The sequence below is a fragment of the Pelobates fuscus genome, chromosome 13 (assembly GCF_036172605.1).
Source record: "Pelobates fuscus isolate aPelFus1 chromosome 13, aPelFus1.pri, whole genome shotgun sequence".
Lineage (NCBI taxonomy): Eukaryota > Metazoa > Chordata > Amphibia > Anura > Pelobatidae > Pelobates > Pelobates fuscus.
The window spans coordinates 89,815,275-89,829,309 of record NC_086329.1 but is presented as its reverse complement, the minus strand read 5'-3'; the positions used below and the strand labels follow the sequence as shown (position 1 = coordinate 89,829,309).

The window sequence follows — 14,035 nt, the reverse complement described above, 5'->3', positions numbered from 1 at the left end:
CAGTCTGTGTGTCTTGTCTGCACTTTGAGGGGGGAGATGGGAAATCATGTCATGAATGGTCATATTTTGGGTGTTTTTTGTTTTTTTTTCTTTCATTTTTATAAATATCCCAACCCCTTCTGTCACCTTAAACTTCACTTTTTCCTATTGTTAGCTCTTTCCGAATCTGTGTTTAATTTTTTATGTTTCTCTTTTTAAAACATAGTAGGGACTGTATATTTCATACACTTGACAAAACTTGAGAAAAGGAGGAGCTTAAGGCAATCTCTTCCTTCAATTCCTTTGTTCGCTTAATAACTTGGCAAAGGAAACGGAGCTTGCCTTAAACTTCACCCCTTGTCTCGATTTGTCAGGTATGGGAAAAATAGACCCTAATTTCTTATATTTTGGGAGAGGAAGAGAAGAAACAATAGGAGAAAGCTGATTTGATAGATGCAGGCATAGGAAACTTTCTGCACATGTTTTGGACTCCACCTCCCATGATGCTTTGCCAGCATTATGGATGTAAGAGCATTACGGGGGGGGGGGGGGGGGTGTAGTCCACGACATCTGGAGTGCCGAAGGTTGCCTATGCCTGTGATAGAGCCACTTCGAGTTTGGGCTGATGCTAAGAGGAACATTAGAAACCTGATTCCATTTAGGGATTCAAATATTTCTAAAGATTCTATTTTTACATCAGGAAATATAAGACTGCAATGTAATAACACCCCATATTCTTATTCTTGTCAGTAATTTAAAGACCTGATGCACTTAACTGAGACAGAAAAGATAAAAGTAAGCAGCTATTATAATGGAACGCTAAAGGACTTTGAATACTTGGCTATCTTACCTGGCTTCCTCATATACCGCTCTCATTCCCTTTGAGAGAGTTTAGGTCGGACCTTTGGTTCCTAAAGTAAAAAGTCTACTTGGATTATGTGCTGAATCTTCAGGCAAAAGAGTTGTAACTTAATTTAACTTAATTTAACTGGAATGAAAAAAAAAAAAACTTTGTGCACATGATGGAGAGCATCCTATTCCTTTTCAGTCAAACGTAAAGGATAGCTTCTATAGGAAGAAAACAATCCAGTGCCCAAATAGAACAAATATAAATCATTGTTTTGTAGATATACCCCAATAAAAACACGCAGGTATTTATTGTTACTTTTTTTTATGTGGGGTATACATAAAAACAGTTTGCAAATGTTATATATTTTGTCTGCAGCCTTCTAATCCTTCCCAAATATTCTGTGGCTGTCCAATCACAGTGCAGCTCGAAAGGTAGTCTTTACAAGGCAGATGCTCTGGGAAATTGCTGCCTCTTGAGTTAAGCTTCACTGAGATTACGAAACCAGGAAGTAACAGGACCCAGAGTCAGAGACCCCTTTTGGGGCGTAACAAGGTTAATTTATAAAACCATCTCCGTTCATGTAAGTACATGTATGTACTTTAATTTTTGTATTTTCATTTTGTGACTTTATAGACCTTTATGGTACCAATTATTAAAGAAACACTCCATGCGTGATAACCACTATATATCCCACCCATGTAAGTAGTCAAGTTGTGGTTAGGTAAGTATTTAACCCCTTAAGGACACATGACGTGTGACATGTCATGATTCCATTTTATTCCAGAAATTTGGTCCTTAAGGGGTTAAAAAGTGGGGGGTGACTGGAGGTTTAAGGATACCAAGCAACCTTGGAAAGGCTGTGTGTATGTGTGTGGGTAATCTATTAGTATTTCCGCCCCTACCAATTGTTCTAATGGCACCCACCTCCATGGACAGATTTCCGATTATGTAGAGTAGGCACCTTTAGGGGCGCCCGTTTTCAGCACTTATAATGTGCCTTTTTGGAGCTGGAATGATTACTCCAGCCACCATGACCACATCTGCTTTTAGAAGTGATCATGGAGCAAGCAATAACTATGTGCAGAAATCCTCCTTGAATCTTTTAGTGAGAGAGCTTATCTTTTTATCTGGGGTCTAGTTTCAGCTTGGAATTCTGCATATGGGAAAGTGGGGGGGGGGGGGCGGCGGCTAAGTAAAGATGTTGAGTAAGTCTATTAATAAAGAAAGAGGAAGACTAGATCAGGAAAAATCTAATATGTGGTTATAAATATGGTCAGAGAGGTAATGTGGGCATGACCCAAGATAAAGGATCATTATAGGTTCAGGAACACAAACATGTATTCCTGACCTTATAGTATTAAAACCACCATCTAGTCCCCCATGGCCCCTCATTCCTCCATAAATATATATATGGAATATACTGTATTCAAGCCTGAAGCTGTAACTCTGCATGCTGTTAGACTCAGAAAAAAGAACAGTCTTCTGACATCATTAGAAGTCGTGGCCTGATCCAATCACAGTACTTCTCCATAGGATTGGCTGAGCCTGACCAGTAGGCAGATGAGGGGCAGAGCTAGCATGATTCAAACACAGCCCTGGCCAATCAGCATCTCCTCATAGAGATGAATTGAATCAATGAATCTCTGTGAGGAAAGTTCAGTGTCTGCATGCAGAGGGAGGAGACACTGAATGTTTGGATGCATTTTAGGCAGCCATGACCCAGGAAGGATCTCTAACAGCCATCTGAGGAGTGGCCAGTGAAGTTATCACTAGGCTGTAATGTAAACACTGCATTTTCTCTGAAAAGACAGTGTTTACAGCAAAAAGCCTAAGGGTAATGCTTCTACTCACCTGAACAAATGCAATAAGCTGTAGTTGTTCTGTTGACTATTGTGTCCCTTTAATTAGAAACAAATATACAAACAAGGTTAAGAAATCTGCCTAACAAAGGTAGAAACCCTTGTTACTTAAGTTACCTTGTAAGTAGAATCATTCAAAGGTAATGGCAAAACAACAAAACTTAAACTTTATTTAAACAAGATCCTAATTAATAGACGTTTATTAACATTCTTTTAACGTAAGGTAACAGGATATGAAAACCCTTTAAGAGGGGGCGTGGCTTCGACTGAAGGGAGCAGACGCATGGCGGCTGAACTCCGGCGAAAAACCACACAGACATCAACTTTAAGGCGTCTGAACACCCGATTTCGGCAGCCAAAACCTCCTACTAGATATGGGGAAGAAAGCCAAAAAAATTAAAACCCTCGCTGGGGAAGGCTCCCGCAATATCAGCGATCTGCTACTACAGCGGCCTAAAACCAAAATCGTGGCGCCACCCAATTCCCCTTACTCCTCCGAGGAAGACTGCATGGGCGCCCTGGACAAAATCTCATATACAGGTGGGTCTGAAGCCGAACCACCGCCTGAGGACTTAAAGGCTCCGGCCACGAAAGGCGACATACAGGCCCTCATGAAGAATCTTCGGGCCTACTTCACCGCAGGGATCTCGGCCCGAGCAAAGGCCACTGAGGACTGCATCACATCTGTGGCTCACCAACAAGCCAGCAACAATACACAGATACACCAACTGCAGGTGGCCCACACAGCGATCCAGATTAAACTGGACTGCATGGAGGATACAAGAAGGAGCAACAATCTAAAAATAAGGGGCATAGCTGAGGCTGTGGATGACGGGGAATTATCTCAGTTTCTACGTCGTCTGCTGGCGTCCCTGCTGCCTCAATGCTCGGCTAAAGGGATACATCTAGATGGCTGCTTCCGCCTCCAAAAATCCAACAGGGCCCCTGCAGGGACCACCCGCAACGTGCTGGTCTGCTTTGTGTTGACCGGGACAAAATAACGGTTCAGGAGGCAGTGCGGAATAAAACGCCTTACCTATTTGAACAAAGGCAACCACAATTCATGCAGGACTTATGTAGATCCACGCTGGCCTGGAGAAGGTCCCTCCAGACGGTCACACAGACCCTACGCTCAGAGGGAATCCCCTATAAGTGGACCCAGCCCCGCACCCTCCAGGCCACCAAGGACGGACACACTCATCAACTCACCTCGGCAGAGGAATCGGTGGCGTTTCTGCAAAAGCTGGGCCTCGCTACACGGGTGGAATCTGGAGGCAGACGGAATGGCACATGGGAAGTGGACATAGTGGTATCGTTTGTACCAAGGGCCGCGACCGACACCGGCTGAGTCAAGGGAAACAAACAGTCATGCGCACTGCAATATCCTCCACAACATGTGGACCCTTTTTGTTTTTTTGTTTCTTTCTTTACCTCTATTAAGAACTGAAAGTTATGCCTCAGTGACTGTTAATGGATGTTTCAAATTGCTCACACACCAGGTTAACAGCCCCCTGCAATTTTACAGGCACAAGGACCACTTACCCTACGGTTAACTATGCTCCTTCGATGGATACAATTGTTCCCCTTTTTATTTTTTACTATTATTGATTTTTAACCCACCTACATACGACCTGTGCAGCATAACACCGTAACTCATTACCGTAGCCCATCATTCCTTCCGGTACACATCGAGGTATGCCATGCAACCACTGCTAGTATTGTACATTGCATTGTCTGTCCACAAGTACGTCCCTGAACACTAAACATCTCTCACGACCACATAGACCATACACACACTAGATGAAGCCTTACTTAATGTATCATGACAGTCAGTGCTCTTCGATGTATTGGCCGTCAGGGATACCACATCACCAGTTTTACTTATGGTACTTAACCACATTGTTATATCTAACCCATGTTCCCTCTGCAACATGGATACTCAATTTAACCGGTTTCACGATATTCTGTTTAATTAGCTACGATACTTTAACTTTAAAAAGTAGTTCTGCTTTCTCCAATGATGCAAAGTAATGTCTCTAACAGTCCTCAATGTTATCACACGTGTCAGCCAATGTACTACAAATCCTGTTGTGGCAACGCAGGATCCTCTGTCATTCTCTGCACAAGAAAAAATAAAGAATAAAAAAAAAAAAACTCTTTAAGAGGACTGATGGGAACAGGGAAGTACAAGGAGCCATGGCCATTGTCTTGATAGTAGAGCTGCAGGAACAGTTATGATTGGTGTAATGCTCAATGCGGTCCCAGCTCCTCCAGTGTCTGTGTCTGAGGCTGGACAGGAAGTGGAAGGGATCACTTCCCATCAGTCACTTACACCGGAGTCTGAGAGTGCTGCGTTTTGCTTTGAAACACTGTACATACAGATATTAACTCCGTAGCTTCCAGAGATATAACCACCTCAACATAATTAGCCAGGGGTGTGATTTTTGCCGTGGAGGATCAGACTGCAGGGGGAAACTTGGACTTAACACTGCAACAGAGGTATTGGGGTTACTCTAGGATAAACACAAGGTATCGTGGTTTGAGTAACAGTACTAGCACTCAAGCTGTAACCTCCAGTGGCGAATACTTCCCCTGATAAGTTGTCATTTATGTCCGACCAGTAGCCGGGTCTGAGTAAACACCCAACCGGTGTAATGCCAGTAGCTATGTTGTGTGTAGAAAGATCTTTTTTTTTTATCAATCAGTGTGGTTGTTTATGTAAGTGGGTGTAATTTCTACATTTGGGCATTTGTATGAATTTGTTTATATATAGGATTTTGCCACTGCTCTCTGCCTAAATATTCATAATTGCAGCCTGTCTCGATATCCAGCTGTTTATAGTTCCTCAACTCCCATGAACAAAGATGAAGGTATTTAAATATTTGTGTTCTGCAAAAAGGGCTTTTTTCTCTTCTCAATGTCACTTCCTTTACAGGAAACAGCTGTGGACCTCTGCAGGACATGCACAGGAAATGGCATCAACCGGCGAGAGCACAATGGGATATATTCATTAAACAGAGAGTTGAGATGAATATATCTCATTGAAGTGGTCTGGGTCCAGTGTCTCTGTCTCCCTTAGTCCTACAAATTAAAACATTGCCGTTTTAGAGAAAGTGCCAAGGCTGCCTCTAGTGGCTGTCTACCAAACAGCCACTAGAGGCGTTTCCTACAGTCTCACTGATATTAACAGCACTTTGTGTGAGGATGTCCAGTGTCTCCTAAATCCCCTTAGGAAAACATTGAATAAATACTATCCTATGGGGAAAGACTAAAGGGGGTGTGGAGCTTTCTGAACATGCACATTAGGCCCCTCTCATATTTTTAAATATTGCATAGGTAAAAAATTGCAGAATTGAGTAAGTTAAAATTTGAAATACACTGAAGTTTTCCCTCAACATCAGTATGTCTGAATGATAAGCCAATTCAAGACAAAAGCTTACAATTATATTTTTTAGCATCAATATATTCCACAGTGCTGTACACTAGGTAAACAAAACTTACATTAAATTCCAACAAAGCATGATTCACGTACTCGGACAGTAGGTGGAGGGCTCTGTGCAGATAAGCTTTACTTGCCCATCTTTGAGTTGATGCCAAAGTTAAAGGACCACTATAGTGCCCTGAGTGCCCCCACCCTCAGGGTCGCACTCCCATAGTGCGTTAGGGGTTAATCCCTTACCTTCTTTCCAGCGCCAGGCTCCCTTGGCGCTGGGACTCTCTTCCCTCTTCTGATGTCACCGACTGAATGCGCGGCAAGAGCTGCGTGCATTCAGCCAGTCTCATAGGAAAGCATTCTCAATGCTTTCATATGGACACTGGCGTCTTCTCACTGTGACAATCACAGTGAGAAGCGCCTCTAGCGGCTATCAATGAGACCGCCACTAGTGGCTGGATTAACCCATAGGTAAACATAGCAGTTTCTCTGAAACTGCTATGTTTACAGCAGAAAGGGTTAATCCTAGATGGACCAGGCACCCAGACCACTTCATTGAGCTGAAGTGGTCTGGGTGCCTATAGTGGTCCTTTAAGCATCTACACCAGAAGAAAATGTATGTGCCAGTACATAATGAAAACGTTCTGTAATATTCATTTACATCCGAAGAACACTGAGCTTTAATTATTTTGTGTGTTAATACATGGAAAGATTTAGCTGTAGTTTCTGATTATCACCAGTAGAGGGTATACATGTAGTGCTGATCTGTTTTGAAACTGGAAACCAGGCAGAGGCGTACTTAGCTTACATGGCACTTCGGGTGAAAAGGTAAACAATTTTGTTGGGAAAAATGACATGCACGTACATACACACTTATATACACACACTTAAAGCGGGACTGTCACTTTCCTCTGAAAAATGTGTATTTCATGAAGATGGAATCTTTATAAATTACTTATATTGACTGTTGGAATGTCACTGAAAATCCATCCCAGTCAAGAGATAATGTTGGCAGGTATGTTATTTTCTTTAAAATGTGTGGGGGTACTGTCCTCCCCAGAGCCCAAGGAATCCCGTTATGTAAGGCTGGGACAAACCAGGTTCACGCCTGGAACACTGTGAGTGATTGAATAATGGCCGCGACTCGGTTAAACTTTAACACGCTCTGACTTGGATGCAGATTAACCGATCAGAGCGATATTTGGACAATAAGGGTGCTTGGTGACAAGCTATCTCGGGACGTTAGGATTTGTAGAGATTCCATCCAGGAAAAGAGGGTTCTGGGGGACATATTGTACATCTTGTTTCTATGTCTGGCAAGGCACAGCAGGGAGTCTCATGTTACCTGGGGATGGTGTTATCAGGACCCCAGACAGAGTGATGCCGGGCCATTGCAATGTGTGGGAATTCACATTTCTGTGTATGAATATCTGTTGTGTGTGCAATAAGTCTCCATCCCAAACCCCCACCATTCAGTATTGAGTAATGTGTGGGGAGAAGCTACAATCACTGCTTTACAATAGAGAGGGTCTCCAGACCACTGTAAGATGCTATAACCACCACAAGGAGATATAACCACGGCTGCCTGATCCAGGGTAGCGTTATCCAGACACCTTTATTCCAGCTTTAGCTACTAGGTCTGATGTGCGCTGGTGTCCCCTGCTAGTTGCAAGGAAGCTGACCTAGCGGAGGTACTGAGCCAGAGTAAAGGACCTTCGTAACAGCACTTTTGTGCAGATTCCTGAATTTCTAAAAGGATCATACAGCAAATGACTTTGCATAAATAGCTGAAAAATATTTAAAGACAACCAAGCATCCAAACTCACCTCCTGCATTGCTTTGGACAGCTTAGTTGGACGGATAGGGAGCAATGGGGGACAACAGCGGCCACACATGAATTGATTGAGATACATTCGTAAATAAAATCTATTAAAATAAGTACCGCAACTGAAGAAAATACACGCAAAATGTAAGTAGACGCTTTCCACACAGGCTCTCAGGAGCCCTAAATCATGCAATTCCCAACGCAGGGAATCTGCTAACCCTCAAAGGCCAGCGTCTTAAACACCTAGTTCCACGAATGCTTTCAAGAAACACAATAGCTTAACTCCTTTGGCCCCAGGCCACAATACGAGCCGCCACACAATGCCCACAGATACGTCCATTCTTGTTGTGCAAATCTGTTTTCCTGAAGAGTCCAACAGTACTAACCCTCCCAGGGTGTGAGTGGCATCAGAGAGACCATCCCTCCATGGCTCGCAGGTTACGTAAGCAACTGCTGAAAGCTGCCATTGTCTGGGCCTGGGACTTACCATGTCAGGGAAGACATCTGTTCTATAGGTGGGCTGGTTGTGTGGCAGAGGAACTCTGAGCTAGCTATGCTCATAATTGGGTGCATAGCTCATCATGTCTGATTAAAGGCCTCCATACACATGGGCCACTGTGGAGATGATCATCGGAAAAGAGTTACTGCTGCTTCTCTTTATCGTCTGCAGTAGGGAATGGGATAACATCACTGCTCCAGGGTGGAACAGGGCTTCTGACAATGGAGGGCTTTTCAGGAGCAGAAATCAGCTGCCTTCCCAGCCATTACATGCGAGTGGGTCACAGCTGAAATGCACCAGGATAATTTTTTCCTAGTCCTAGATTAATGTCCTCAAGCACAATATTGGGGTTCTGTTTGGTAGTTGCCATGAGAGTAACTATTTCTCTAGGTTCTTCCTTGTACTCTTTCTACACCAACATAGCGGTCACTTTTTCTGGTGTTTGTTTTACAAGCTTAATTGTGCCTTACTGTTGGAGTTCAACCAGTCTGCATCTTGCCCCGTTGGCTCCAAAGCCACACACCCCGATAATTTTTTTTAAACCTAGTTTTGGAATAGAAATATGGTCTTTTACTCCTTTCTAACAAAGGCACCCCATACTCTACATTATGATAGATGTTCCAGGTCAGTGTTGATTGTAACCCTTTAAAGGAAATTACGTGAAATACAAAACCATGTAGTTAAGGCTTTCATTAAATGGGGTCTCTAAGCACTATGGCTCATTGCGGTAGTTATGATGGAATATGTACATGCTTTTGAGCTTTCTAGACATCAAAAGACTGCCACCCTAACCAGATAGTCTCACCAGGTGTGGACAGCTAGTTATCCCCTTCAAACTCTAAGTTTAGTCTTGTAGACAAAAATCTGATTACAGACCCTCAGATAAACACTGCATACATCACATACATGGAGTGCCAGAATGAGAGTAGGGTGGTTTATTTTTAAAATTAAGCGATTGCATTTTGTTTTATCTTACAAGGTTCTGTCTGATTGGTGTAAGGCAGCTGCAAGAAGCTGTCTCAATCATCTCTGCTCTCATGACATCTGCTTTATCAATGCAGGACAGTCAATGCTTGTATGAGCAACTGGATATGCTATTCATATGGAATACCGGTAGAAGGTCCTACTTGAACACGTGCGGAACCCATAATACCATCCTAGGAAAACAGTGGATGATGATACATGGAATTGATGTTGGACAGACATAATTATAAAAAAAAAAAATAAGACCCACGTTCTTTGTGGTAAGAAGGCTGGAGAAAATGGTAAAAGCACTTGACAAACTCACGTTTTATTATGGTGTCTATTTCTATCTCCGTGTGACCCCCATTTTTTTCTGACTTTTCATGACCATAAAATATCCAGATGTTCCTCAACCCCTACCTTATTACAGCTTTGTAAGTGGGTATTCAAAGGGGAGCATAAATACTTGCTCATAAGCACTAGCAACCACACAGCACAAGCATTGCATTGCATTCCAGCAGCTGGAGTCCTACTCCTGAAATCAGGAATATGAAAAACACTTCTGCTCTGTTTTCCACTATCCAGCAACAGGTTTCAGTGCTGCTGGACTTCCAACACACGGTTTGTTTACAAGAGACATAATGTAAATTAAAATGCAACCCTTTCCTGCTTTGAATGAGGATGTAAAACTCCAGGTAACGGACAAATATAAATTTAAAAAAAAAATTTAAAGTCTGAAAGCATATTTTAGAGACCAATCATTTATTCCTAGTATTCTACACTTGGCTGAAATAAAAGCCATAGTGTGAAAAATTCTTAAAATCTGTCCTAACCTTGATGGTTACTAAATGCTTTTCAACGTGTAATTCAAAAACTAAAAGATACACTAGTATTTGGTTTTACAAAAATATCCCTAGCACCAGAAAATGTATAAACTAACTACTCCAGCCAGGCTATTTCTACATACTGATTTGTGGTATACTAACCCACGTTCATCAGAAGGTCTGTTTCATTTAGAATATAAATTGCATAATCCTGGTTTTGTAAAGTTTCATTCACTGACAACAAAAAATTCCTGATATTGGAATGATGTTTAATTGATATAATCAGTAAGGTATTGAATGACATCGATGACGCCCAACAATCCCACATCAGAAAGTAAACTCCTTGGGGATGGCAATGGATCTTTCCTCATCTCCCCAAAATAGGAAAATCATCCCCTTGAAAGAATTACTTGAAAGAGCATGAAGCTAATCGTATCCAAAATTTATTGATAGACAAGGGATAAGAGGTTACAGTGTCCACAATGGAATCAGGTCGATCTATCCCCCTTAGGCCTTGTCCTTCACGATTTGCAGGTGAGTCCCTGCATAGAGTGTAGTTGCTGCATCTACGTCAGGAAAACCTAATGCTGCTTCCGTCGGAAAGAGCATCCTATGGAGAAGAAAGAAAAATAAAATAAGTTTGGCTAGATGATAGACCAACATTCTAACAGAACACCTAGAATATTATTTTAGAATATAAAGTGTCACTTGGCCATCAATATAAAATTACCAATTTGTGCGGTATTCCAATTCTTAGTAAGCAGACCTAAAAATGTCAATTCATACACTACTAGACTGTGCATTTACAGGGGGTGAATTTCAACTTGCCCAAGGCTATTGGGCAATTGTAAGAGTAAATTTTGAGCACGTTTGTAAATGTACAGCCAGGAGATAAAAATTAAAGCAAATTAAGAAGCCACGAGAAACATGCACAAGCTTTAACGGAAACCACTATAGAATATATATGATTTCTGTAGCACCAAAACACTCCACAGCATATTCAACCATAGGATGGGGATAATAAGCCAATAACATACAAGAGGTCAGAGACAACAGGTGAAGAAGGCCGCTGCAGGGAATTTTTTTTTTTTTTTTTAAATAAAATAAGTTATAAAGTCCTACGAGGAAGGGTTATAGACACAGGAATAACAGATTTAGGTTAGCAACATTACAGCATTAACAAAATGCAAAACCATAACTACATATGTAGACTTTTGTAGGGTGTCATAAATAGTGCTTGAAAGTGAAAGGTGCAGGTTGGCTGAGAACATCAGTTGTTTTAAAATATTAGATTGATCAGTATTGCTTCAAACCCGAGGAAGAGGGGAAAATTATTAGGTTAGTCATATAAAAAAAATGGTATCATTGCATACTGCAATACTTTGGTATTTTGGAGATAGATATATATTATAGTCTACATATGTAGTGTTTGTTTTGTATTTTGTTAATGTGGTCATGTTGCTAATCTACATCTGTTATTCCTGTGTCTATACCCATTCCCTGTAGAGCTTTCTTCTTGAGTAGAGCTCTCTTCACCTGTTGTCTGACATTTTGTATGTCATTGGCTTGTTATCCACATCCTATGGTTCTAAATGCTGTGGAGTGCTTTGGTGCTATAGAAATTATATATTCATTCTATAGTGGTTTCCGTTAAAGCCTGTACATGTCTCGTGGCTTCTTAATTTGCTGGCTGATACATACACATCTATCATGTCTGTCAAATCAAACATATGTTAATGAGCAACAGGTAATCTTTGACAAGCAACTATTGACATAAATGCACAACCAGACAAGGCCAGGACAAACAGGATGCCAGAAGTTATACTGAAACAAAGTGCTTTGTGCTCAATTCAGATGACAGAGAAACATGAATTTTAACAATAGCTTAATAGATAAAATGAAACTTAACTAGCCAACACTTTTCATTAACAAAATTAGAACCTTGGAAAATTGATAACATATTGTGAATATTTCAAGACAGAAGAAACACACTGGATACAAAGTGTCAAAGACTCTCCCACACAGGGCATAACATTCAAAGGAAACTAATCTGCTATTCAAAAGAGGCAACGTTTAGTTAAAGTACATTTTGGTTTATATTATCACTTTGGCAAGAATAGTACCATATGGGTTAATCCAAAAGGCTTGCTTCCAAAGTTGCTCATGAGTCTCTTTCCACCCACAAGTATTAGTGATCAGATCAATGACCAGGCATCAGTGTAAAATCCTGTTATCACGCAACAAGCAGCCAGGGGGAACGGAGAATTAAGGTATCCGCAAGTTAAACACACGTTAAAGACGCTTACCCTCTGTGAGTCTGGCCTTGCCGCCTGTTGGCTGGCAGAGGACTGTAGAGCATCCCACACACAGGACCACAGTCTGGGCATGGCTGAACACCGTGGTTATCTTGTAGCAACCTGCAGGAAAACAGACATTAAGTATTTAAATTTTCAAATAGTAATGAAGCATAGCAATATGTCACAGGCCCGGATATAGGACACAGCTGACTTATCGGGCACAAAGCCATTATGATATTGATGTTACCTGGGCATTTGACGTCCATAAAGTAAGAGTTAGGACTCTGAACCAGACGTTTCTTCTTGTGTTTGCGCTTTTCCTCTTCAGGAGAGGGATGCAGGAGATCCTTAGCGAGCTGTGGGGAGAGGGAAGGGGAAAAAAAATAAAAACAGACGTTAAACTAGAACAGCCGTCTCCATTTAGAATTACACGGATAGGTAGGTATTTATAGTCAAAATAATTTCCCCTTTTTCACAAAAACAGGCTATTCCCTAATCTGTACAAATAAAAATACAGCAAAGCAATGCCAATTGCATTAGAGAATGGAGATTTATTTCAAAGATCAGCCACTTTATCCTCAAGTTTCATTTAGATTTTAAATACAGCAGGAAACAGTGAGTTCATTTGAAAGAGGATAATATAAACCAAATCACTGTAGCACCATTAAAATTATTAATTAATAGTATTAGTTAGCTACTCTTCCACAATATTCCATTAAAACCAAGAATGGGATAATACTGAATTATATTCAGGTAGATTTTGTCAGCCCACCCCCTGGCTGATCAGCCTAAGTGATGGCACATTTTATGTTCTGTCCAGCATGGCCCCTGAGTGGGGTGCACACAGCTCTCCAGGTAGCAGCCAGGTCTCACCCCCTGTCTTCCTATCCACCCTGTGTGAGTGTCCAGGCCCCCTATCCCAGCCCTGGGCTGCTGGACCCCCAGATCAGAGAGTCCCCAGAGCCGGCCTTGCTTTACTCCTCGCTGCCTGCTCCGCCATCTTGGCCAGGCTGCGGCCTCTCTCTCCCCCGAGCTGTCTCTCCCTATCCCCCCGGCTCTCAGCCGCCCCAGCCCGCACAGGGAGCCCCAGGCAGATCCGAGGCCTCAATCCCCGGCCCCCCCTCAGTGATTCCCGGCCCGCAGCGCTGCCTCCCCCGGCCCGCTGTCCGCTCCCCGCACTCACAGGCATGTTCGCAGGATGCGGCCGCTGTAGAAAAGGAGGGAAACCGGAAGCTGTGCGCAGTATATAGGAGAAAAAAGGCAGCAATTTGACGGAAGTGACGTCACGTCCCTCTCCGGGACGCCATTTGTAGAAGGTCAAATCCAAACTTGCAGCTTCCAAACCAGTGGTGTGAAAAGGGCCAGGGAGGTATTGGGTGAACTCAGAGAGTGCCAGGGAGACTGCTGCAGCTATGGAACTGTGACTGAAGCTGTGTGACTACACCTACTGCCCTTTTATAGCTTCTGGCACTGTGTTATCTGTGTTTCCTGGTACATGAGGCAAGC

The 14,035-nt window shown here is 42.4% G+C and overlaps 1 protein-coding gene across 1 annotated transcript; it reads right to left on the bottom strand.

Moving 5' to 3' along the window:
• Positions 1-10,655: 10,655 nt before the first annotated feature.
• On the bottom strand, positions 10,656-13,822 carry RPS27 (ribosomal protein S27). The gene is made up of 4 exons (XM_063439074.1): positions 13,713-13,822; positions 12,777-12,885; positions 12,539-12,649; positions 10,656-10,842 (listed from the first exon to the last, which is right to left on the bottom strand). Exons 1-4 carry the CDS (start codon positions 13,716-13,718, stop codon positions 10,814-10,816), a joined length of 255 nt encoding a protein of 84 aa, XP_063295144.1. The 5' UTR covers positions 13,719-13,822; the 3' UTR covers positions 10,656-10,813.
• Positions 13,823-14,035: the final 213 nt, after the last annotated feature.

Bases quoted from the DNA above. Each gene is read 5' to 3' on its own strand.
- RPS27 (XM_063439074.1), bottom strand. The intron at 12,650-12,776 runs GTAACATCAATA...GTTTTCCTGCAG, and splicing joins TATGGACGTCAAATGCCCAG to GTTGCTACAAGATAACCACG. The intron at 10,843-12,538 runs GTAAGCGTCTTT...TCTTCTCCATAG, and splicing joins CAAGGCCAGACTCACAGAGG to GATGCTCTTTCCGACGGAAG.